Source organism: Littorina saxatilis, linkage group LG11 (genome assembly GCF_037325665.1).
Source record: "Littorina saxatilis isolate snail1 linkage group LG11, US_GU_Lsax_2.0, whole genome shotgun sequence".
NCBI classification, from domain to species: Eukaryota; Metazoa; Mollusca; class Gastropoda; order Littorinimorpha; family Littorinidae; genus Littorina; species Littorina saxatilis.
This window is the reverse complement of record NC_090255.1, coordinates 25,738,948-25,764,333: the sequence shown is the minus strand read 5'-3', so window position 1 is coordinate 25,764,333 and position 25,386 is coordinate 25,738,948. Positions and strand designations below refer to the sequence as shown.

The window sequence follows — 25,386 nt, the reverse complement described above, 5'->3', positions numbered from 1 at the left end:
CATGTGTTTTTGCAAATCGATGCTATTGTCAAAACTTTGAAAGCTACAACGCTGATCTTACACACACGCACAGAGTGGACTCCTGGCTTTGTTGTACAGGCTTGGTGTGCTGCACGTGCTACTCGGGCGTCAGAGGCTGAGCGTTGAAAATTGGTAAAAAGTTGGAAAATGTTACCGTTTTATGCTGACTCACCATTTTTTCTATAGCGTGTTTCTGACAAAATGATGCACTGCACTTGGAAGCTTGATGCTTTGACTGTGAACACTGGTCACTGGTTACTCAATAAAATCCAGGGCTTGGGCGGACCAGGGCACAACATCACGATGGTCGGACGACAGAAGTTAAGCCTGCTGGACAGAGGAAGAGCCATAGGGTGGTTCCAAGAGGGTTTTGGCGTACGGGAGATTGCCAGAAGGCTTCTGGTGTCCCCCTCCGTCATCACAAGACTCCAAAACCCTCTTGGAACCACCCTATGGCTCTTCCTCTGTCTGGTTATTCAGTAATGTCAATTTCAGATTTTGAAATGCCTACAGCCCCTTCAGTTATAAAGCTTGTGTATATGCCCATTTTAAGGCTCAGAAATGCTGAAACCCCTTCAGCTGAGCCCCCTGGCCCCCACAAGGGGCGTTGCCCCTCGACCCCACTGGGGGCCTACTGCGGCCCCCAGGCCCCCACTTTATTTTCCTCTTTTTTCACCTCCGGCTGTTTTCATGCCTGCAGGCTTTTACACACAGTACAAACACGCTTCCATTTGAACACTTACCGAACGAGAACATCCTAAGTGCCCTACGTAAAGAGCGAGCAAATTTCAAAGAAATTTTTTTCGGATTGTCTCCATCTCAATCGGACCCATCCTGAACTCAGGTCAAAAATGAGTTACTTCCCTTCAACTGGAGATAGCCGTGGAGCGATGATTATCAGAATGATTCGGACCGTGGTGCGTTTTGGCGCTAGACCTAACTTTTAAAATCTAAATAATAAATTCTCAGCTTGTTACACAAACATTCTTAAATCATAAAAGAATTCTTTTTTCATCAAGACAAGATCAGTACAATTCGAAGTTTTGAAAGTTTGAAAAGCCCGAAAGCAGGGTCACGCAAGGTCGTGATTTTCGAAGCAGACGGTTTATAGGCAGTCAAAAGCCATCGCTAGAGTTCTTATGAATCACATTAGTTTCAAGTTGTTCGTGAAAAGTCAGAGGTACATAACGTGCTATTGCAGATAAGCTCACAGCGAGCCCCATTCAAATTACAAACTGACGACTGCATTGTGAAAAAGGGAAACTGGATCACACGGGTTCACAATGGCTCAGGGGTAAGATAAACCACGCAAAAATAAATTCTTTGAAAATTGCTCGCTCTTAACGTAGGGCACCTAGGATGTTCCCGTTTGGTGAGCGTTCAAATGGAAGGGTGTTTATACTGTGTGTAAAAGCCTGACAGTATCTGTGATGGTTTACGGGAGGCTTACTGTGCCTTTAACATCACCTTATGTCGTGCTGAGTACGGGATCGTGTCCCGGTGTCGGAGAAAGTAAGATTAAAGAGGTAGACTCTATATCTCTTTCACTCGTAAATCGATCTCGTGTCGAGGGTGTCAAGAAAACACAAGTCAGTTTGAAGTCTGCATGCGTGGCTCTGCATGTCCTCGGTTTTTGTGATGGCGTGCCATATAGTGTAGTCATCTTATCCCACCTTCTCTTCATAAGCATGATGACACAATGTAATTAATAAAAAAAATAACACACACAATCTATACACCACCGTATATAGGGGGGGGGGGATGGGGGTAGTAGCTAACACACTGAAAATACCGATACTGTACGTACAAGTTATTAATGCATGTCTACCTGTACACACCGATCACCAAACATAGCTGATATGTTCAGTCCCAACGCCGGATTTCATGTACCGATTTCGTTGTAATCCGGCTAATTAGTTTAGTTAGTACCAGTACCCGTTCATTAATACCAACAGATCACGTAGCATAGCTAAAACCCCTGTAATTGTTGAGAGTGTCCAGAGAGCTGGGGATTTTAACCTCGTCAGACCTAATTCACGTGGGATAGCCAGGGACATTGTTGAGAGGGTCTAAAGAACTCAGGATGTGAGCCATATCAGACGTGTGTTAGTACATGGGCTGTCCACTGGGGTACCCGCCATCCCCACCCACCACTCAGGGGACTCCCAACGGGTCATATCCGGGGTAGCCTCCACCCGACGCTTTGGCGCCAATGAAGGGTAGGGATCCATCATCTTGCTCCATCTCTCCTGGGAAAATTCCACCTCCAGGAAACTCGGAACTCGGGTAGTAGACATTCATCCTAAGGTCCACCACCCCGGGTACCTCGCAGCAAGGGAAGTTGGCGCTCGGGTACCCATACGAATGCTCCAACTGCGAAATTGGGTAGCCCCCTCTCGGGAAGGGCCCAGGGAGCGGGTTGGTGGTGGGGTATCCCGAACTCGGATAGTAGCCGGGTCGAACGTTAGAAGAAGTGTCAGACACAGTCGTAGACAGAGAAGTCGAATTTGTGTTGACTGTTGTGTTGGAAAGGTTCGACTGTCGAGTGCTGGTGCGCGACTTTATTGATTGGTCGACACTTCTTGGGGTGCTGTGCGTTGATTGGCTGCGGTGCTCTTGCGGAATTTGTAAGGAGGTTCCTGATAGGCTGGTGGAGTGCTGGTGCGCCGGATTGGCCGTCCGGGAGGTACTCATGGTGACTGCCTCTAGTGACATACAGTAAAGATAACCGCGTAAGAGTTTAGACAAGATAATTGGTTGATTAAAATCAACATGGCCGAAGCAATGTTTTCATTAAGGAAGCGGTATTGTACGGGCACATGTTGAATTTGGGTTACATGTGTTGCAGAGTATTTGAAAATACGTAGGCATAATAACATGCAAAGAAGAGTGATAAGTCCCTGTTGTGAATATAGTCAAGTGGATAAATTGATTACTTATGTATCACACTAGTTTTACTGCTACAGCAGTCCCTTTCATGAACGGACACCCTAGGGCCAGTGCAAACCTGTCCGTACATTGCAGGTGGCCGGTCACGGGAGAGGTCCCCCCCCCCCCCCCCTGGCCTATCACACACACCCAAGACACACTGACGGACTGAGTCTTTGCTACTGGTGAATGAGCTCTACTTATACTAAAACAATAAGGTCAAACTACTACAACTTATAACTGAAAGGAAAAAAACCCTATCCTGTAAAAATGACGTTAAATCAACGGTGTCAGAAAAAGAGAGATAAAAGAAATCCTCAAATTCCTGAGGATACAGGCACCCCATGAAAGCAGCCACGAACATACTCACAGAGGCACACATGCTTGTGCAGATACTTTGCAAAAGTATGAATTGAAAACCTGCATGTCGTAATTTCTTTTTTTCTGGCTTTATTGAATGCTTCAGGCAGTGACTTTTCCCTGTCCAGTTTCCTCTTTCGTCTCTCTTACCCACTCCCCCCCCTTCCCCTCCCCTCCCCGGCCACTTCCTTTACCCAGCCCCGACAGCACAAACTTCTAATCTGCAAGGCAGAGTACGCATTTTCTAAAAGGAAGACTACTCCTCGTCAATTATATCCAGAGATCTTCCAGCTGTCTCCACCATAAGCCAAGTGGTCGAGTCTTGTACCCCCATTCCACACAACAGTTCTAGGTCCCGTTCCCGTACCGACCAAGGAACGGTGCGGGCACGGGAGGGATCGGGACAGAACCGCAATGAACGTAACTGATCGTTAACGGAACTGCTTTGAACGGTAGGGACGGCTGAGTTTGGGCTGCATGTTCACATTTGTAGCCGTTCCCCTCCCGATCAGAATGAACGGTAATGGAACCTCAACCCATCGCCGGTAACGGAACGCTTGGATCGTTAAAGGAACTTAAAACAACGGTAACGCAACGGTAGCGCTCTTACACACTGAGTTGTCATACCCGCATTCCACACATCCGTTCTAGGTCCCGTTCCCGCCGTACCGACCAAGGACAGCTGCAACTATGGTCAGACGCTGCTCAAAGATGCCAAAAACGGCCGTTTGCGCAGCGTTCTATTGTTGTGGCAGCCGTCCTTGGTTGGTACGGGAACGGGACCTAGAACGGTTATGTGGAATGGGGGTATAACTTTTGACACCGACAAACTGAAGAATGAACAGATCTATGAGGTAACCGTCTCGATGGTCCAGGCTTAGGAAACAAAGAGTATATATGGCTTTGCTAATCTTCTCAATGAATGAGGTTATACACGGCAGCTGTCATTAGCCACCGCACTAGTTTTGGATTCAACCATCAGCTGGTATGTATTACATGACACACCGTGAAGCTGTGTCCTGATCATGTCAACTCTGTGACTCGGCCTGGGGCGATTGTAGCTTCCCTTCTTCGTGTCCGATAGACAAGGACAATAACTTGAATAGTAGAGCATAGTGCAATTTTGTGTTGGCATCTTCTCCACTGAAAGCAAGAACCCAAAGACTGAAGACTAAAGTGCTTACCCCACTTCTGACCCGAATCACCCCCCTCCTGCTGGGTACACGTGCACTCAAGTTAACAAGACTGACACCTCTGCTTTGACCTGTGTGCCAGGAGTCGGATGAGAGAGAGAGAGAGTGAGGAGAGACACACACACACACATAGAAAGACAGAGGCGGAGAGACTTTCTTTCTTTCTTTCTTTATTTGGTGTTTAACGTCGTTTTCAACCATTCAATGTTATATCGCGACGGGGGAAGGGGGGAGATGGGATAGGGGAAAGGGGGGAGATGGGATAGAGCCACTTGTTAAGTGTTTCTTGTTCACAAAAGCACTAATCAAAAAATTGCTCCAGGGCCGGCTTGCAACGTAGTACAATATATGACCTTACTGGGAGAATGCAAGTTTCCAGTACGGCAAAGGACGTAACATTTCTTACATACTGCCCGACTAAAATCTTTACAAACATTGACTATATTCTATACAAGAAACACTTAACAAGGGTAAAAGGAGAAACAGAACCTGTTAGTCGCCTCTTACGACATGCTGGTTAGCATCGGGTAAATTCTTTCTCGTCCTAACCAATATGGGACTCCCCCCAACCCGCGGGGGGTGGCGGAGAGACTCAGAGGGAGACAAAGACATACATACAGAGAGAGACAGAGAAAGAGAGATAGACAGACAGACAGATAGACTCGAGACGGAGAAACAGATAAATGAACACCAGGTGAGAGAAAATGACTCGAGAGAGAGAGCGCATGAGATCGAGAGAGAGACAAAGACTGAAAGAGATTGAGATCGAGAGAGAGACAAAGAGAGATTGAGATTAAGAGAGAGACAGATACACACACAGACACTAAGGCAGAGCGAGGGAGAGACGGAGAGAGTACACCAGGTGAGAGAAAATGACTCGAGAGAGAGAGCGCATGAGATCGAGAGAGAGACAAAGACTGAAAGAGATTGAGATCGAGAGAGAGACAAAGAGAGATTGAGATTAAGAGAGACTGAGACAGATACACACACAGACACTAAGGCAGAGCGAGGGAGAGACGGAGAGAGTTGCATGGAGTGTACGTGACAGACAGTGTGTAAAACATTGCTATAAACAGACAGACGAGGTGCAGCTCATTTCCGAAACAGCGCAAATGGGACAACAGTGACATGATAGCTGTTTGAATTCCAAAAAAGCGCAGCTCATTTCCGGAACAGCACAGATGACAAAATTGGTTTCAACAAAATGGAAGCCGCCAGTTGGTTTCAACAAAATGGAAGCCGCCAGTGGCGATAGGTCACGTGCTCCTCAATGTCACCTTCCTATGGCTGGGACAGGCTGATCTTTCTTAACCCAGTGTGGGATTTTCAGTGGGGCGACCACCCCCAACCCAGCGCGTCCCCGGGTGGCGGATAGGGGAACGGTCTTTAGATATGGAGATCAGCCGCTTGCGGCCGCGGACCAAACTGGCTCCGGGTGGGATCCCGGAAAATCCTCCCCCCTGTGCTCTCAGGGTAGGACGTACGGGCCATGAGCTAAGGGTGAGGTAACCCCGACAGAAAACCCCGAATGCTGAAGACGGAGGACCCGGGCCGCACGGCGCATTCTAACAAACCATGGGTACACGCACTTACGCAAATGATGACACAATCAACCAGCACAGATGGAAATGGCGCTCGCCCATTGAGGACCCCCCAGGGTGGAGCAGCGTCGGGTCCCATGCCTCAAAGGGACCCAGCCCCAACTACTGGAGGTCCCTCCCGTCCGTCTTGTCACGCCAGGGGACGCGGGAGGAAAGTGACTGGCACCACCACAACCAGGAAGAAACCCAGTCAGCAGCGACCTTTTCAGGTCATGCACTGGAACGCAGAAAGTATCCTGAACAAGAAGACAGAGTTGGAGCATATCCTGCATGAGAAGAACATCAACATCTGCTGTATTCAGGAGACGCACCTGACACCCCAAAAGTCCTTCAAAGTGAGAGGCTACCAATGCCTTAGGTCCGACAGAACAGACCGAAGCAAAGGAGGAATCCTGACCCTCATCAGGAACAACATCAATGCCTGTTTGATAGAAACGCACATGGAGGACTCCGAATATCAGGTGATTCGAATCCAGACGAAGACATCAGAATTCCATCTTGTCAACTTCTACTGCCCCAATGATAGACACCTCGCCCTTGACACGATCCCCGCAAAGGCCTCCAACTTCATCGTGGTGGGTGACTTCAACAGTCATTCACAGAGTTGGGGATATGACCACCTGGATCGGAGAGGAGAAGAGGTGGAGAACTGGCAGGACGACAAAGGTCTCATCCTTTTGAACAGTCCCTTTGACTGCCCTACATTCTACTCCAGAAGATGGCACACTACATCAACTCCTGACCTAGCCTTCTGCACGGAAGACATGCACCAGCTAACCAGCAGAGAGGTCGGAGAACAGCTAGGTGGAAGTGACCATCGGCCAGTCTTTTTGACCCTGGGCATGGAGTCCTGCACTGAAGCTTCCTTCCCACGGTGGAACTACAAAAGAGCGAACTGGTTCCTCTTTAGACACCGCACCAGCGAACTCACCAAAGACATCAGAGTCGAGGGTCGAGACATCAACATGGTGGCGAAGGACTTCAACATGAGCATCCTCAGAGCAGCGCGTGAGTCCATTCCCAGGGGTGCCAGGAGAGACTATAAGCCCTACTGGAGCAATGAATTGCAGGAACTGGATGATGATCTGGCAGACGCCAGAAGGGAAGCAGAAGTCAACCCGTCACAAAACAACAACATCCGCCTCCAGGAAGCCAAAGCCAAATTTCTCAAAAAGAAGCTACAGGCAAGACGGAGAAGCTGGCAAGAGAAAACAAGCTCTCTGAACCTTGAGAAGGATGGCAGAAAGCTCTGGAGGCTCACCAAGCAGTTGAATGATGAAAACACCAGCAGAGGAAAGATCACATTAGAAGAGAACGGGAAGGTGCTAACTGGAAAGCATGCTGCCAACCAATTTGCTGAAAGCTATGCAGCTGAGAGCAACCTCCATGTTAGCCCCGAGAAACAGAGAGAAGCAAGAAGAGAGAAAAGAGAGAGACCTGCCAGACAGCCGACAGTGGACGCCATGAGTCAACCACTCACACTCCACGAGCTGCACTCAGCTCTGAAAAAGTCAAAGGCGAAGAAGTCCCCTGGCCCAGACGGCATCACCAACGAGATGCTAACCCACCTTGGTAGTGCAGCAGAAAACAAGCTACTCGAGGTCTTCAACAGCAGCTGGGAGGAAGGATCGCTACCACAACTCTGGCGAGAAGCGATCATGATCCCCATCTTAAAAAAAGGGAAGGATCCAAAGAAGGCCACCAGCTATCGCCCAATCAGCCTCACCAGCTGTGTTGTGAAGACCCTGGAGAGAATTGTGAACGAGCGCCTCAGGTGGTACCTGGAATCCAGGAACCTCCTCGCCCCTGAACAAGCTGGATTCCGACAGTTCCGCAGCACTGAAGATCAGGTCACTTACCTGGCGCAAGAAGTTGAAGATGCCTTTCAGGAACAGAAGCTGGTCTTCGTCACCTGGATAGATCTTCAGAAGGCCTTTGACAAGGTCTGGAAAGATGGACTCCTTGTAAAACTGCTGAGGAAAGGCGTGTCCAGCAACATGTACCAGTGGATTCGCTCTTACCTCTATAACCGCAGGGCAAGAGTTAACGTCGACCAGACCAAAAGCAAGAAGTTCCTCCTTCGTCATGGCGTCCCTCAGGGCGGAGTCCTCTCCCCCACACTCTTCCTTCTCTTCATCGACGATCTGGTGTCTGAGATGCCCAAGGGGATCAAAGCTGCTCTCTACGCAGACGACCTTGTGATCTGGTGCAAGGAGGAGCACGCAAGTACTGCCACCTACAGAATGCAGCAAGCGGCAGATAGGCTGAACGCATGGGCAGAAGATTGGTGCGTCTCCATCAACAAGGAGAAATCCTCCACCACCCTATTCACACTGTCGCCAAAGCAGAAAGCCGGAACCATTAGGCTTGGTGGAACTCCTCTGAGAGAGGATGAAGAAGCAACGTACCTTGGTGTCACCTTTGATAGACGGCAGACCTGGAAACCACACATTGCACAGGCAGAGACGAAGGCCCGGCGCAAGCTAGCCATACTCAGGAAGCTGGCAGGTACCACCTGGGGAGCGAACGAGAAGATACTGAAGACAGTATACCAGGGAACAATCAGACCCCACCTCGAGTACGGCTCCACAGCGTGGTCAACCTCAGCCAAGACAAACCTGCAGAGCCTTGACCGTGTGCAAAACCAGGCCCTCCGACTCATCACCGGTGCAATGAAATCCACGCCCATCAAGGAAATGGAGAAGCTTACCACCATCCAACCCCTCTGTCAGAGAAGAGAAGCCAAGACTATGGTACAGGCCGAGAAGCTCAAGTGCCTACCCGACCACCCCATGAAGCACAGACTGAGCAACCTCACCAAGAACCGGCTTAAACGGAGCAGTTTTGTACACGAGAGCAAGAGACTTTCTCGACAGTACAGGGAAGTCCTTCCACAGAACACTCTACCTCTGACTCAAGAAGAAGAGGAAACCCCCAAGGCAACAGAGAAACCAGGCATCCAGATCTGCACCAGTGTTCCACATGTTACCTCAGGAGAAGATCAGAATGACACAGCTCGACAGGCACTCACCTTAGCCCTGATCGACGAACAGTACCCAAAAGAGGCGTGGATCCATGTATACACCGATGGATCAGCAACTAACGCCGTGCTCAATGGAGGTGCAGGCATTCTCATCCAGTTCCCTGGGGGACATACAGCTACATCCAGCGTTGCCACTGGCAAACACTGCACAAACTATAAAGCAGAAGCAGAAGCTCTCATGCAGGCCGCCTCCTTCGTTCAGGACTCCGCAGACCCTTGCTACCAAGTTGTCTTCCTCTCGGACGCCCTTTCAGTCCTTCAGGCCCTAGAGAACGACAAACTCCCACAGCTGGCCAAAGCATTACAGATGGTCAGACAAACCAGAAGAGTTGTCCTCCAGTGGATACCAGCACACTGTGGGATACCAGGAAATGAAAGGGCAGATGAGCTGGCAAAAGAAGGAGCCGTGGAAGACCAACCTGAAAACAATGTCAGCTTTAGTGAGCAGAAGACAATCATCAAGGCATTGATGAGGCCAAGGACAAACAGAGATGACTACCACACAATGTCCAGAGAGCAGCAAGTCAACCTCATCAGGCTGCGTACTGGCCACAACAGGCTCAATGCTCACATGAACCGAAAGTTCAAGCTGGCGCCATCACCAACCTGTGCCTGCGGTCAAGAGGACCAAACAGCGGAACACATCTTACAGCGATGTCCCTTACTAGATGAGGAACGAAAAGAAGTGTGGCCGTCACCAACTCCCTTGCAGACCAAACTATACGGCAGTCGACAGGAGTTGGAGAAAACGACAACATTTATCACCAGTGCTGGACTGATTGTGTAACCTCTGCGAACGCCAAGAAGAAGAGAAGAAGACCTTCCTATGGAAGCGGCCACTGATCAAAAAGTAACTGATCTCGTGAGAACGGTAACAAACGAGTCAAGTCACCTCTCCCTCTGGGCGGCCATCAAAAAGGTACATACTGAAATGCAACGAGGCCTACAGGCAATGGCTAATTATTTCGATAAAAGGTCAAATAGTAACAAAGGAATATTGAATGAGAAAGTGAGATGCCGGACAGGCCTCTTATCCCAGTGTCATAACAAGCATCAACTTAGTTATACAGCTATAGAGAACGGAAGTCTTTCGTTCATTTAAATGCTTCTTATTCCCGCCGGTGGGTGGGAACGAAGCCGCAAGGTCTGATTTGTTCAAATCACAACAAATCTGAATTCTGATTGGTTCAAATCACAACAAATCTGAATTCTGATTGGTTCAAATCACAACAAATCTGAATTCTGGTTGGTTCAAATCACAACAAATCTGAATTCTGATTGTTTTCGATGATAACTAACTGAATTGCAACCAATCTGACCCCGCGGCTGTGTACCACGCACTTTGGATGGAACCCAGTTTCGCCACTTCGTGCTTAGCCCTGGTTCTACATATAAACTGCCACTTACTGTTGTTGTCAATATATATATTGTAGATATATCTAGAGTGCTTACTGCCTTTTTTTGTAGACCCAGGTTCGTAACAATTTCATTAGACACAACACACGGTCTAGACTCGAAATGTTCCCGCAATGTGAAAACACTTATTGTAACTGTGACTACATTGTGACATACAGTAGCACATAGTTCTACTAGCACAAATAGCAACTGATAAACACAAAGTGTTCCAATATGAAGATCGCGTTCCATTAATTGTGATCACAGTACTGTATTAAGGATTACTAGTGTGTCCATGAAAGTTAGAGTGCACTCGAAGTTTCTTCATGGAAAAGACGGTGCCTGGATTGGGGCTGTTCAAGCTACTTCTGAATTTGTCACAGTTGTGGTCTGTTATTGTTGTGTAAAGTCTGTAAATAATTAAGTCAAGATGCCTTTCAGATAATCTGGCACACACGTGGATATCCCATACCTGAATAAATCCAAAAATAAAGAGACTGCCAACGTTCCAAAATTCAGAATCGCCAACATTTCATCAAGATAAGTTTTGTGTGACTGTTTGTCTGTTCACTTAAAAGACCGTTGGGTCGATATATTTGTGACAGTGTAACGGTTTTTTTGGTCAATAACAACGTTCCAACAACATACCTTTCAGAAAGTTTCTTATCAAATGCCTGATTTGGAACAGTGAACACTGACAGGCCGGCACTGCTTGGTTATTCACATGTATTTCAAGTTAATTATGTGAATCAGTCAGTGTATGTATGTATGCGTCCAGTTTGAATCCAAGCCATTGGCTAACGTCCCTGTTGGCTTTTGGACAGAATCCAACTGGCACAATCGCGATACAAGCAAAACAGCATGCATTGGCTAAACAGATTGCCAGACAGACAGTCATGTGAGGGAGTTCCAGGCATGTATATATTCAACTTAAGGGGACATTTACCACTGCAGAGTTTCAGACGGTCAAATAAATTCCCGTTCAAGTAGAGGCTGGTCGTCACGATTCACAAATATCCAGTCACATAAATTCGACTCAGAGGCTGATTGTCTCAGGTTTTCTGTCAAAAACTCGGCATAGCGACTGACTGTTTCACAGTTTTTCAATCACAAAAATCCACATAAATTCGGCTTTGATGCTGATTGTATCACAATTTTTCGGTCACACAAATTGGCCGCGATTCTCTTACCACGTCTATCCTTAGCGGATTATGACTTTATTCAGTTATTCTGCAGAAAAACAGAAATGCTGGAGAAAAACTGTTTGTTTCTGCAGCATTTCTGCATAATGTCATCTTTCGCGAGAGCAACGTTTTTTGTGTGCAGTAAAACAGTTTTTCTGCAGTAAAATTGAAATCAAGAATGCTGCAGTAAAACGGTGATGTTGTTTTACTGGAGAAAAACTGTTTACACTTTTTCTTCAGCATTTTGGCATTATTCAGTTATTCTGCAGAAAAACAGAAATGCTGGAGAAAAACTGTCTTTTCTGCAGCATTTCTGCATAATGTCATCTTTCGCCGAAGCAACGGGTTTTTCTGGAGCGAAACATTTTACTGCAGTATAGTTGAAATCAAGAATGCTGCAGTAAAACGGTGCTGTTGTTTTACTGCAGAAAACCTGTTTACACTTTTTCTGCAGCATTTTGTACTGGCTCATTATAATGTTGGAGAACGCGAGCCCCCTCTGTCGAGAGATGGACTCATCCAGAATTACCAATAGTTGTGCGTGATACGAATGTATTCTGTCTGTCTGACTTCCTTTCCGCCGGAAGTTCAAAGTTTCAAATTAAACAATGGCAGAACAAACTATCAGTATACTATCCCAGGGGGCGACGAATACAAACGCTACTTTACAAGGTCGTTCGTTTTTCTCCAGAAAAACTGTCACAGACTATTCTGAAGAAAAAGTTAATCGCAATAATGCTGCAGAAAACCAAGTAAACATTATGCTTCAGAAAAACAGTTTTACTGCAGTAAAAAAAACGTTGCTTCGGCGAAAGATGACATTATGCAGAAATGCTGCAAAAAAGACAGTTTTTCTCCAGCATTTCGGTTTTTCTCCAGAATAACTGAATAATGTCATAACTTCCGCCAAGAGCCAGTACAAAATGCTGCAGAAAAAATGTAAACAGGTTTTCTGCAGTAAAACAACAGCACCGTTCAGTTTACTGCAGCATTCTTGATTTCAATTTTACTGCAGTAAAATATTCCCATCTCCACCCCTTTCCCCGTCGCGATATAACCTTCGTGGTTGAAAACGACGTTAAACACCAAATAAAGAAAGAAAGCAGTAAAATGTTTTGCTGCAGAAAAAAACGCTGCTTCGGCGAAAGATGACATTATGCAGAAATGCTGCAGAAAAGAACGGTTTTTCTCCAGCATTTGTCTTTTCTGCAGAATAACTGAATAAAGTCATAATCCGCTGAGGATACACGTCGCTCTCAATCTGATTTGAGTGAACGAAACAATAACGACTGACGAAAGCCCTGCGCTAGTAAAGTAACTCCGTTGGCTCAATTCATGTGTTCAACCCTGTCGATATTGTGAGCGACATTAATTCGCGTCCATAGATCGGTCAACACTTATGGCAGTCGCTGCCACAAAAAGTGACCACTACCATAGGTCACTTTAGCTTTAGAGTTCTTTGTTTGCATCAAGTTGTTGTTGTTGGACTAGAATTCTGGCAGATCCGTTCGACCGCTTTCCGCGCCGGACAAGCCGGTACACAGGCTTGGTGCCACGTTGGTTCTTTCACTGACTGCCATTTTAGCCTGACAGTAATGGATTGCAGAGACACTCCGTGCGTTTAGTGTGTGTGTGTGTGTGTGTGTGTGAATACGCGCACGCGTTTGTGTGTCCGTGTAGCCTAGTGTGTGTGTGTGTGTGAGAGAGAGAGAGAGAGAGAGAGAGAGAGAGAGAGAGAGAGACTGAGAGAGAGAGAGAGAGAGAGAGAGAGAGAGAGAGATAGAGAGAGAGAGAGAGAGATTTACCTTCAGCCGGTAAAGTGAGAAGAATGGCAGCATTGGCGTACAATGACGGGATTTTCTGCGTTCACAGAGACTGAGACTATGAGAGAGAGTGTCATAGGGCGATTTGGAGGAGGCCGGTGTAACACGAGAAAATTACTCCCACGAGATTTTTACTCCGGAGTAAACATTTCGTACGAAAAAGTTACTCCCTTTACGAAAAAAGCACTCCCCCATTACACGAGAAAATTACTCCCCAAGACAGGTGAGTTCCGAGTAAGCATTTCGTACAAAAATGTTACTCCCCTGACGAATAAATAACGAATAAATTACTTCACCTCAACACGAGCAACTCAAGTTGTTTAACTTCCCATGCCAGGTGTACGATATTTTTACTCCCTTGTCCCCTGTTAGTTCTTGGTGGTGGAAGGGGTGGAAGGAGGGTAGCGCGACATTCGTGTCAGTGCGCGAGATCACTTATTGGCATTATCCCTTCGCCTGCACGAGTCCCCTTTTTGCGTACGAGATTTTTACTGGAAGTAAAAATAATGGGGAGTAAAAATTTCGTGGAGGGAGTAATTTTTTCGTGCCTTGGGGAGTTCTTTTCTCGTACGGAAAGTGTACTCGGGGTAAGAATTTCGTACGAAATATTTACTCCGGAGTAAATTTTTCGTGGAGTAAAAATTTCGTGTTACACCGGGTTAGAGCACCATTTCAGCCTGCGTAGAACTACAGCCGTAACACCTTATGAAATCACTGATGATAATTACGTGTGTGTGTGTGCACGCGGTGTACCTATGCATGCATTTGTGCGTGAATTTTTGTATGAGCGCTTAATTCAGCATGGGTGCAACTGCTGGAAAATGAAAAAACTGAAAAGGTCGTGGAGCAGGGGCCGTGAAGGCCCCGCCGGGGTGCAGGGGCAGCGCCCTTGCTGGGGGGTCCAGGGGGGCAGCGCCCCCCACCCAAAAACAATTTTTTGCATTTCAGGGAGAATTTGAATAGCCTCTTTTGACTAAATCTATTTCAGAACAAACAGGCTATGCGGATATGCATAATATGAACAATCTTGTAAACCTGAAGGTATTTATTGTAACCACCTAGCCGAAAATGAATTTTAGCATTTTAAGAGGGGCTATTTGAGCCTCTCCTGGTTTTAAAACTGAAAACAGCAACAACAACAAAATTGGGGGGGGGATGCACAACATGAAAAACCTCTATACTTGAAGGTGTTTGGTTGCATCACTCTTGCTAGAGGGTCTACAAAAAACAAGGTCAACACATTTGAAGAAGTGTTTTAGAAGCCTCTCCTTGCTAACAAACTTAAAATTGGAGATGCCCAAATTAAAAATCTTGTAAACTTGAAGGTGATTGATTTTATGACCTAGTTTTGTCTTTGATTTAAAAAATGTTTACTGAATTAAAGGAAAATTACCATGCTAACAAAACGTTTTCACAAACACAGGAAATTACAGTCACCTCCCTTGTATTACAACTTCTTTACTTGAAGCTTATGAATTTATTATTGCAGGAGGTAAATTCTCAAATAATTGTTGAACCATAGCTTCAACCAAATGAGAAACAAGTTTCAAGTCACTGAGTTTGTTTCAATTGAATACTTTCAAAAGGGCCAACTGCTCAGGTTAAAAAGAAGAAGGTTTAGACAAAAACAGAAACCTCCAGAGTTATATCCCTTGCCATGCACATGCAATCTTCTGATGCTGCTTTTTCATTTTAGGAGTTCAATTCGCAAATAATTGTTGAATCATAGCTTGAATTAAAAGAGAAATAAGTTTCAAGCAAGCTTGTTTTAGTTGCCAACTTTCTAAAGGACTCAATGTATCTGAAGCAAAATACCACTGGTTCATAGATCAGGAATGCAAATATTCTCTACCACTGAAAGTCTCTGAATCCCTGAAAGTGGGGTATATAAGGAAGGCTAAATACACAGCACTTAAGATGCCACATTCACCAGTATGACATGACATCCTCCCCCTCTTGGCACCTTTACACAACCGTCCCTATCAGGCATGGTCAAAGGTGGCTGACCTCTCAAGCAACCCCCCACCCAAACACAATGGCCTTGCTCCAGTATTTCCAAAAAATCGGATTTTCCGTCTGCAGCCTCCTGAGAAAAACGGAAATTCCGTCTAGGACGGAAGAGTTGCACCCATGATTCAGTGTTCATGTAGAATCAAAACTGTCAACTCAGTTCTGGCCTCTAATCAGTACATAATCCTACCTGTTGTGCTGGTCAAACAGTAACACATACAGGCCTTTCACATTATTTTTGGCACCGACCCAATAAGTCAAACACACCTTACTAAAATAATGTTCGTGGCTGTTAGCCCGGGATTGTTTTCACATTTATCGTCTCGGGTGGTGGCACAAAACCAATATTTTCGTCACAACCCAAACAAGGGCTAGCTGTGCCTGCAGAGAGTAAAAGGCACAGTCGTTCCTGCGTAAACGATTCATCAGTGTCACCAATTCAGATCTTTTCTGGCTTTTCAAATTGGGACAAATCCACCCCTTCACGTACCTTTACATACCAACATTCAGCATTGGCCTAGCTGTTTCCTTTGCAGGCTTGATTGTTTCATGAGTTAATTCCGTAACTCCGTAGGGACTGGGTGGCCGAGTGGTAACGCACTTGCGCTCGGAATCGAGAGGTTGCGTGTTCGACCCTGGGTCAGGCCGCTATTTTCTCCCCCCTTTCCTAACCTAGGTGGTGGGTTCAAGTGCTAGTCTTTCGGATGAGACGAAAAACCGAGGTCCCTTCGTGTACTCTACATTGGGGTGTGCACGTTAAAGATCCCACGATTGACAAAAGGGTCTTTCCTGGCAAAATTGTATAGGCGTAGATAAAAATGTCCACCAAAATACCCGTGTGACCTGGAATAATAGGCCGTGAAAGGTGGATGCAGCGCCTAAAGGCAGTCGATCTACTGGCCGATGTGAATGCGTGATATATTGTGTAAAAAATTCCATCTCACACGGCATTAATAGGTAACATGCGCCTCGAGTCGCCTTGTGTGGTGAGATACGTGCGCGATATAAATCCTCGTAAATAAAATAAAAAATAAATAAATAAAATAAACTGACAATAGTGTCAATTAGCCAAATTAATTCACAACACAATTCTCGCTCTTTACTGGAAGCAGCAAGGCTGTTGGCTTGTTTATGTATGTTTAAGTGACAGGCGGTCTTATCCGAATTAAACGCCTGGACAAATGTGATCATGACCCGAACTACCTTGGAAGGACTGTGTCTTTAAAATCATTGTGGTCTACTTCTGTTTCACAGTCAGTCTTTGGCAGGGTGTATAGTTTTCAATCGCTGTATTGGGGCATTGGTATCGATATATATTTCTGTGTGGGTCGTTGGCATGATTGATTTAAGCGCGTGTGTGTGTGTGTGTGCTTGTGTATGCTACAGTCCCGCGTGAGTTGGTATGGAGATGGAGAGAGAGAGAGAGAGAGAGAGAGAGAGAGAGAGAGAGAGAGAGAGAGAGAGAGAGAGAGAGAGAGAGATTAAATTTACGGTCTCTCTCTAGCATACACACACATAAAATAATACACACAAACGTTCACTTCTCTAAACACTGAATATCTGTCTGTGTACCTGTGCATAACTAGCAATCTTTTATAAAAAATATAAAAAAAGCAGGTTCAGGATGCAGGACAACTGAATGCATGCTTGTACAAATGAAACGGACAGGGCATGCGTGTCTCGAACACCCATGTCTAACATAATATTGAAAATGCAAATACTTGTCTGTGAGGGTTCAAACACCCCACCCCCCCACACACACAAATTAATGCAGACAAGAAACACACTCACAACCATTTACCCATCCACACATGTACCCAATATGCCCCCACAACCTGCACTATCAGGGCTAATTAAAGGTCAGAACGTTTGGCAAATTTGATGAATCTGTAAAATCAACTGTACCTTAGTCCAGATGTACACGGCACGATTTGCATAAAAAAACCACCTCGCATCAAGAATGGTAATTAATTAAAGTGAGCGAATGCGCTTCAGATTGCTGCTTCTCTTTGGTGTTGAATACAAAAAGTAGACGAAAAGCACTTACTGACGTCAAGACTAGCACCCGCTATGACGCTGCCACCTAGTACCAAGCACCATGTACACAGACAAGGGGAGTTACTCAGTGGGAGTAATAAAGAGAGCTCTTTCTTTGCCTATTCTACATTTCATTTAGCTTTTAAAACACTTCCCTTTGCAAAGAGAATATAAAGGCAGTCCTCCTGCGCAGTGGCACTCTTTGTATAGAGTCTTATGGTACGACTTTTGAAGACATCCGAGGGTCTTCTTCCTTTGGTATCAATTATCCCTTTAAGAATAAACTCACATACACATGGAATGATCTAAAAGGTTTTTATTTTATACAGCAAACCAGACACTTGGAAAAAGTACTCACATCATGATTTATGTACTTTCAAAATGTCACAGCTTGTATGACAGAAACAAACATACACACTCAATACTTGATGCAGACACATGACTTCATGTGACTTTTTTTTTACAAAATATATATATTCATTCATTTCCCCTTAGCATCTCCCGTCTCTCTCACAAAAATACCATCCAGAACAAAAACCACACACACAAGCAGACACACTTTCTCACTGTCTGTGCATACATGCACACTCACACTCCCAATAATCCAAACACACTCACACTCCCAATAATCCAAACACACTCACGATCACACTCCCAATGATCCAAACACACTCACACTCCCAATGATCCAAACACACTCACACTCCCAATAATCCAAACACACTCACACTCCCAATAATCCGAACACACTCACTCTCCCAATGATCCAAACACACTCACACTCCCAATAATCCAAACACACTCACACTCCCAATGATCCAAACACACTCACACTCCCAATGATCCAAACACACTCACACTCCCAATAATCCAAACACACTCACACTCCCAATAATCCAAACACACTCACACTCCCAATAATCCAAACACACTCACACTCCCAATAATCCAAACACACTCACACTCCCAATGATCCAAACACACTCACACTCCCAATAATCCAAACACACTCACACTCCCAATGATCCAAACACACTCACACTCCCAATGATCCAAACACACTCACACTCCCAATAATTCAAACTCATTCACACTCCCAATAATTCAAACACACTCACACTCCCAATAATCCAAACACACTCACACTCCCAATGATCCAAACACACTCACACTCCCAATGATCTAAACACACTCACACTCCCAATAATCCAAACACACTCACACTCCCAATAATCCAAACACACTCACACTCCCAATGATCCAAACACACTCACACTCCCAATGATCCAAACACACTCACACTCCCAATAATCCAAACACACTCACACACCTTAATGGACCATCATGCATAAAGCCTGACCAACATTCATGAAAAGAAACACACGGATAATGCATACACACACACAAACGCACACATACAACCATCCATCCAAACTCACACACACACACACACACACACACTATACGGACACCGACACAAACAGCAACTATCTTTTTCTAGCTTTGGAAGCCTTTGTCTTCAGGGCTGGCGCTTCATCCTTCTTGGGATCTTTGGTATCGATGAACTCCCACAGGTGGTCGAGAACTTCAAGCGTACTGAGGTTTCCTGTCTTCATCAGCAGGCGGTGCCCATCAACTGAAGACATACAAGGTAGAACAACATTAAGTTTTAGCATGTGATAGGTTGTTAAAAGACGTGAAGAACAGACCTGAACGTGGCGAGTATTTTACTCGCCATGGCGAGTAGAAACATGTAACTGGCGAGTAGAAATGTTCATCTACTCGCCAAATGCGAGTACAGTTGCTGAAACAAATTGTTGGTTTGGCTAGTAAAGTTTGCTCTCTGGCTATCATATTTTTAGAATCACTAGCCTAAGGCGAGTACACCAATTGTTTGACTTTCAGGGCTGAAGAAACTAGAGCTGACTCGCAAATGTATATATATATGCATTACACTCACCTTTAGAGAATTGCAGTCGACATTTTGAGTGTTATAATGAAGTGATAGTTTATAAAATTATAAATGTCATTGTTCTTGGTGTAAGCCAACTCATGTGGCGACATTTCAGTTGCCATGCTGCGTGCAGCAAGTGATCGTGAGCTATGACGTGTATATTTTCCTGAAGTGGACACTGCACAAAATGTGTATTGGAACTAAGGTTTCACGGTGGTCCTTATACACTTTGCCAGCCACAATTTATCAAAGAGTACATTTACCTTAATGTTGAACAGGGGTACAACTCTAGTTCTAAAGCCTAAAAAACAACTCAGGAATTCTTCCTGGAAATGTTTTTTTAAAGGGTTCGCAAAGATTCCATTTGATAGTGGTTATAACTACGTTAGGTAAACTGAACCACTAACAGTAACAAGGTACACACCAAATGATACATCCATGCAGGGTTCTGTGCGATCAGACTTGATGTCCACTTTCAGCAGGGCACCAGGGTTGGTGCTGACGATCTTTGGAAAGTGCATCTGATACAGCACCTCTCTGCAACAGATAATGGGGAAATACATGTCTATGGATTGTGTTGTTCCAAGAAGAAATTATGTTGGTTCGTTTAGTTTGTTGCCAAGAAAAGGAAGGGATGTGTGTTTCACAGTGTGTGTGTATGTGAGCCTACGCGCATTTCCGTGGTGTTGTATAAGTCGCATATGTGTATAATATGAGAGAGAGGATGCGAGAGAGTATGAGTAAAAAACTAAAAGAGAGAGAGGATGAGATAGAGTAGGAGAGATAGGATGCGAGAGAGATTAGTTCGGATGAGGGAGAGAGAGAGAGATGGAGAAAAGTTGTGATAAACGTTTATGTTCAATGTTAATGGAGAAAGAGAGAGCAACAAATAGAATGAGCAGGAGCGGAGTAAAAATAACAAACACACACACACAGTGACACACACACACACTGATTGTTGATCGGTTAAATGTCTTCTTGGGTCAGGATAGCTGGCACTGTACCATCATGGCATCAATGAAAAAAAAATGCTGTAGAAATTCTTCATTTGTATTTATTCATGAGAGTAGGCATACTATTGTTTGTGTACTGTAAGTTGTAACATTCTATAAACCACCACTCATACTTAGCGACGATGAGAACAGCTAGGCTAAACCACAGGCGGAAGGTATCGTTCACTGGACCACTCAGACCTACTTTCATATCTTCCGCCTGTGCATGCTATGCGATGTCCTTGACACAACAACCACACTAAAACCTTCATTGCGAATCTGCACAGACACACACATACCTCTTAATACATAAAACGAACTAACCTGATAGATCTCACGTTTGAGCCATAGGGATCAAAAGTGAACTTCATGCTTTTCACAGCTCTCAAATGGTAAGATTTCAGCAACTTTGCGATGCCTCGCTGAGCCATCTTGGAAGGAAAGTTAACTCTGATTTGAGAATAAAATATTTGGCAGGGTTGCTTCCCATGTACCGTGCAACCGACCAATTTTGTGAGAAATAAAATGCACAGGCGCTTTGAAACTAGTTAGTTCGTCCATGAAAAACAATGGAATCTATTAAAGCCATTGGCTCTCTGAACTATGTATTAAAAATAAGTGTGAAATGTAACCAATACTACGGCAAGGGAGATCACAGCTGTGCAGTAGTCCAGGCATCTTAGCCACTTTAGTGAAGGGAACGTTGAAGTGACAATGACTAGGTTTAAAATGTCCCTTATCAGAAAGTTCAACCTCAGTCCTTTGATGTTTATTAAACACATTTTCATATAAAGTTGGCGCTTCATATGGAAAAGTGGCTTTGAAATTGACCCTAATCCTTCTTTGGGCTCTGTAAATGTCGTTTGGGGCTATGGTTGTAAAACGGTATCTACTGGTCACCCCAATGTATAAACTGAAAACTCTTTCTGCACCAGAACACGCAGAAAGGATTGTATCTGCCTGATGTCTGATGCTTTTCAAAATCCCCAACCACTAACACCTTCAAAACGGACATTAACTGACACTGTTGTTTTTCCCTATATAATCCTTACTATTTTTCCGAGACGTCGTCGTGTTGTGTATTTAGCTTGCCACAACCTCATACATGGTCCTAAAAGTTAAAGTTGAAGAAAATACTAAAGATAAATGAACAAGCTGACGCAGTGTCATTCGCACCGTGAATCCCCCCATGGGAACATACTAAAGTCTGGTTCCAAATAGGCTCAATTTCCTTCTATTTCTTTGTATTTCTGCCTCGTAGGGGTAGGGGTGTTCAAACCAAAGGCACCTTTAAACCAAAATTCAAATCACACATCTTACAATACTAAGACACTCAGCAGTGAAAGGGTGTCTGCTGGTAAAAAATTCCAAACAATCCTAAAAGTACTTCACTACTAAACGTGCTTTTGAAAAGAGCCGTTATTTTTCCCTCTATAATCAGTATTGTGTTTTCTGCGAACATGTAGTCTATTTAGATGGTTGTCATGTGCACATGAGTTGCTAAAGCGTTTTCAGTTGGGCATATGTCGAAAAGCAAAGAATTAGCCCTTTGAAAACCATCAGAACTGTCACACAAAAATAACATTTACCTATCTCACCAACTGACCAAACATAGGGCTTTTCCTTATGTATTATGTATTGTCGTGTTTTTTGTAGCATACTTGTGAAAACAGCCACCACTGTTGTAAATGATACTTTAAAGAGCATTATTTCATTTTTACAGTTGAAGGACAACCTGGACTGCCGTATATTACAGCTGTTTTACAATCAGCCAAAATTTTCTTAACAAACGTATGTTAAGAACAACTCCCATAGTGAAATTGAAGGAAAACAAAGTGAAAACCCCCCTGCCATAGAGGAGCTAAAGAATCAACAATAAACGACTGCATGGATAGCTTGATGCACGAATGCATTGCGGACATGTTTGTCTCCAACCAAGAGAAAGTTCCAAAAAATCCCTTTTGTGCTTCTTATTATACAGTGACGTCAAAGACAGCTTTTTCTGCTGTTCATACATTCAGGGGTTATGGTTACACTAAACGACGTAGTTGTAGCCATACTGCCATCCAGATTTATTTTTTCCTTGCGAGCAGTCACAGGGTGTTTGTGCTGTCTGCCAACCGTTAGATGACCCCGCCCAAGTCTGTTAAGGGACCGTTTGACCGTTATAGAACGCGTCTTTTTGATTTTTTGGCACAGTTGGAAACGGTTGATTTTTATCCCTACCATTGTTTCCAAACATTATATAGGAATGTTTTGTGAACAACGGATAATAGCCGCTACTCGCATGTGTAGCAAAAGTGAGCGTACATACTCACCCTGGTCGTCCAGCCGTTGTCCGTTGCCCGTCTTTAACTGTCTGTACTGAACATTACCTTTGGATATTTCTCCAACGCTATGAAGTGAAGAAACACCAAATGTTGCAAAATGTTGTATGACCCCAAGAGCTCAAAAAAGATACTTGAGAACCTTGACCTTACCATAAGGTCAAGGTCACAGGGAGAATTAATGTGGTCTAAAAACTGCAAAATGTCACATTGTGCCAGTTTTCTGGAAAACAAATTAAAAACAGCGGGCTTAGTTTTGTATGGTATACAAGAAAAAGAAAGCCTTATCTTCTGATACCATTTTGGTTGACCTCGCTTCAATGTCAAGGTCAGAGGAGCCCTTCAAAGTTGAATTGTAGACATATTTTGATGTGAGCTTGCCCCTTTAACTTTACTATGGACGATATCTCTTACAAACTTAAACACTGAGTGGGGCGTTTGTTAGAATTTCATAGTGAGCCACATCTGGTCACATATCGTTAGGGTCAAGGTCACATTGACCCCTATGAAAAATGTGACCAAGCCGGGTAAAGAAATCCATGTGTCTTGGTAAAAAAATCTTAACAAAGCAAAGCCCATGCGACTCTCATGCTTGACCTTTGTCTTAAAGTGACCTTGACCTTCAGGTGACCTTGAAGGTGAAGGTCTAACAACTGAAGCTGGCAAGGACATTGTACACTATTAGAACTGGTTTACAGATTTTTCCTACCAAATTACACATGACCTTTGGCCAAGGTCAAGATCATCAAAGGTCACACATCACAAGGCTATCAATTCAAGACATAGGAAGCATAAACATACTTATTGGCACTTTCTACAAAGAGACATTGTCACTTTTAGTGATTCAATTGCCCGTTTCAGTCACATTTCATAAGGGGCAAAGTGACCTTGACCTTGATGATATGTGACTAAATGTGGCTCAATATCAGTATATAACATGTGCCCCACACAATTATGAAGTTTGAAAGATTTTTTTCATAGTTCAGGGTCAAGGTCATTTCAAAACATGTATACAATTCAACTTTGAAGGGCTCCTCTGACCTTGACATTGAAGCGAGGTCAACCAAAATGGTATCAGAAGATAAGGCTTTCTTTTTCTTGTATACCATTGTTTGACCATACAAAACTAAGCCCGCTGTTTTTAATTTGTTTTCCAGAAAACTGGCACAATGTGACATTTTGCAGTTTTTAGACCACATTCATTCTCCCTGTGACCTTGACCTTAAGGTAAGGTCAAGGTTCTCAAGTATCTTTTTTGAGCTCTTGGGGTCATACAACATTTTGCAACATTTGGTGTTTCTTCACTTCATAGCGTTCGAGAAAAATCCAAAGGTAATGATTTGTACAGACAGATGAAGACGGGCAACGGACAACGGCTGTACGACCAGGGTGAGTATGTACGCTCACTTTTGCTACACATGCGAGTAGCGGCTATTATCCGTTGTTCACAAAACATTCCTATATAATGTTTCGAAAGAATGGTAGGGATAAAAATCAACCGTTTCCAAATGTGCTAAAAAATCAAAAAGACGCGTTCTATAACGGTCAAACGGTCCCTTAACAGACTTGGGCGGGGTCGTCTGACGGTTGGCAGACAGCACAAACACCCTGTGACTGCTCGCAAGGAAAAAATAAATCTGGATGGCAGTATGGCTACAACTACGTCGTTTAGTGTAACCATAACACCTGAATGTATGAACAGCAGAAAAAGCTGTCTTTGACGTCACTGTATAATAAGAAGCACAAAAGGGATTTTTTGGAACTTTCTCTTGGTTGGAGACAAACATGTCCGCAATGCATTCGTGCATCAAGCTATCCATGCAGTCGTTTATTGTTGATTCTTTAGCTCCTCTATGGCAGGGGGGTTTTCACTTTGTTTTCCTTCAATTTCACTATGGGAGTTGTTCTTAACATACGTTTGTTAAGAAAATTTTGGCTGATTGTAAAACAGCTGTAATATACGGCAGTCCAGGTTGTCCTTCAACTGTAAAAATGAAATAATGCTCTTTAAAGTATCATTTACAACAGTGGTGGCTGTTTTCACAAGTATGCTACAAAAAACACGACAATACATAATACATAAGGAAAAGCCCTATGTTTGGTCAGTTGGTGAGATAGGTAAATGTTATTTTTGTGTGACAGTTCTGATGGTTTTCAAAGGGCTAATTCTTTGCTTTTCGACATATGCCCAACTGAAAACGCTTTAGCAACTCATGTGCACATGACAACCATCTAAATAGACTACATGTTCGCAGAAAACACAATACTGATTATAGAGGGAAAAATAACGGCTCTTTTTAAAAGCACGTTTAGTAGTGAAGTACTTTTAGGATTGTTTGGAATTTTTTACCAGCAGACACCCTTTCACTGCTGAGTGTCTTAGTATTGTAAGATGTGTGATTTGAATTTTGGTTTAAAGGTGCCTTTGGTTTGAACACCCCTACCCCTACGAGGCAGAAATACAAAGAAATAGAAGGAAATTGAGCCTATTTGGAACCAGACTTTAGTATGTTCCCAT

At 44.2% G+C, this 25,386-nt stretch overlaps 1 protein-coding gene across 1 annotated transcript; it reads right to left on the bottom strand.

Annotated features, from left to right (window-relative positions):
• Nucleotides 1-17,896: 17,896 nt before the first annotated feature.
• LOC138980114 (large ribosomal subunit protein mL53-like) lies at nt 17,897-21,009 on the bottom strand. Its single transcript, XM_070352926.1, has 3 exons — nt 20,866-21,009; nt 19,974-20,086; nt 17,897-19,231 (listed from the first exon to the last, which is right to left on the bottom strand). Exons 1-3 carry the CDS (start codon nt 20,970-20,972, stop codon nt 19,083-19,085), a joined length of 369 nt encoding a protein of 122 aa, XP_070209027.1. The 5' UTR covers nt 20,973-21,009; the 3' UTR covers nt 17,897-19,082.
• Between the last annotated feature and the right edge of the window lie 4,377 nt (nt 21,010-25,386).

What these genes read in the sequence shown, in the direction of transcription:
- LOC138980114 (XM_070352926.1), bottom strand. Translation starts at nt 20,972, where the DNA reads ATGGCTCAGCGAGGCATCGCAAAGTTGCTGAAATCTTACCATTTGAGA. An exon ending in TCAAACGTGAGATCTATCAG is followed by an intron (nt 20,087 to 20,865) that starts GTTAGTTCGTTT and finishes TATCTGTTGCAG; the next exon opens with AGAGGTGCTGTATCAGATGC. An exon ending in CTGCATGGATGTATCATTTG is followed by an intron (nt 19,232 to 19,973) that starts GTGTGTACCTTG and finishes GTATGTCTTCAG; the next exon opens with TTGATGGGCACCGCCTGCTG.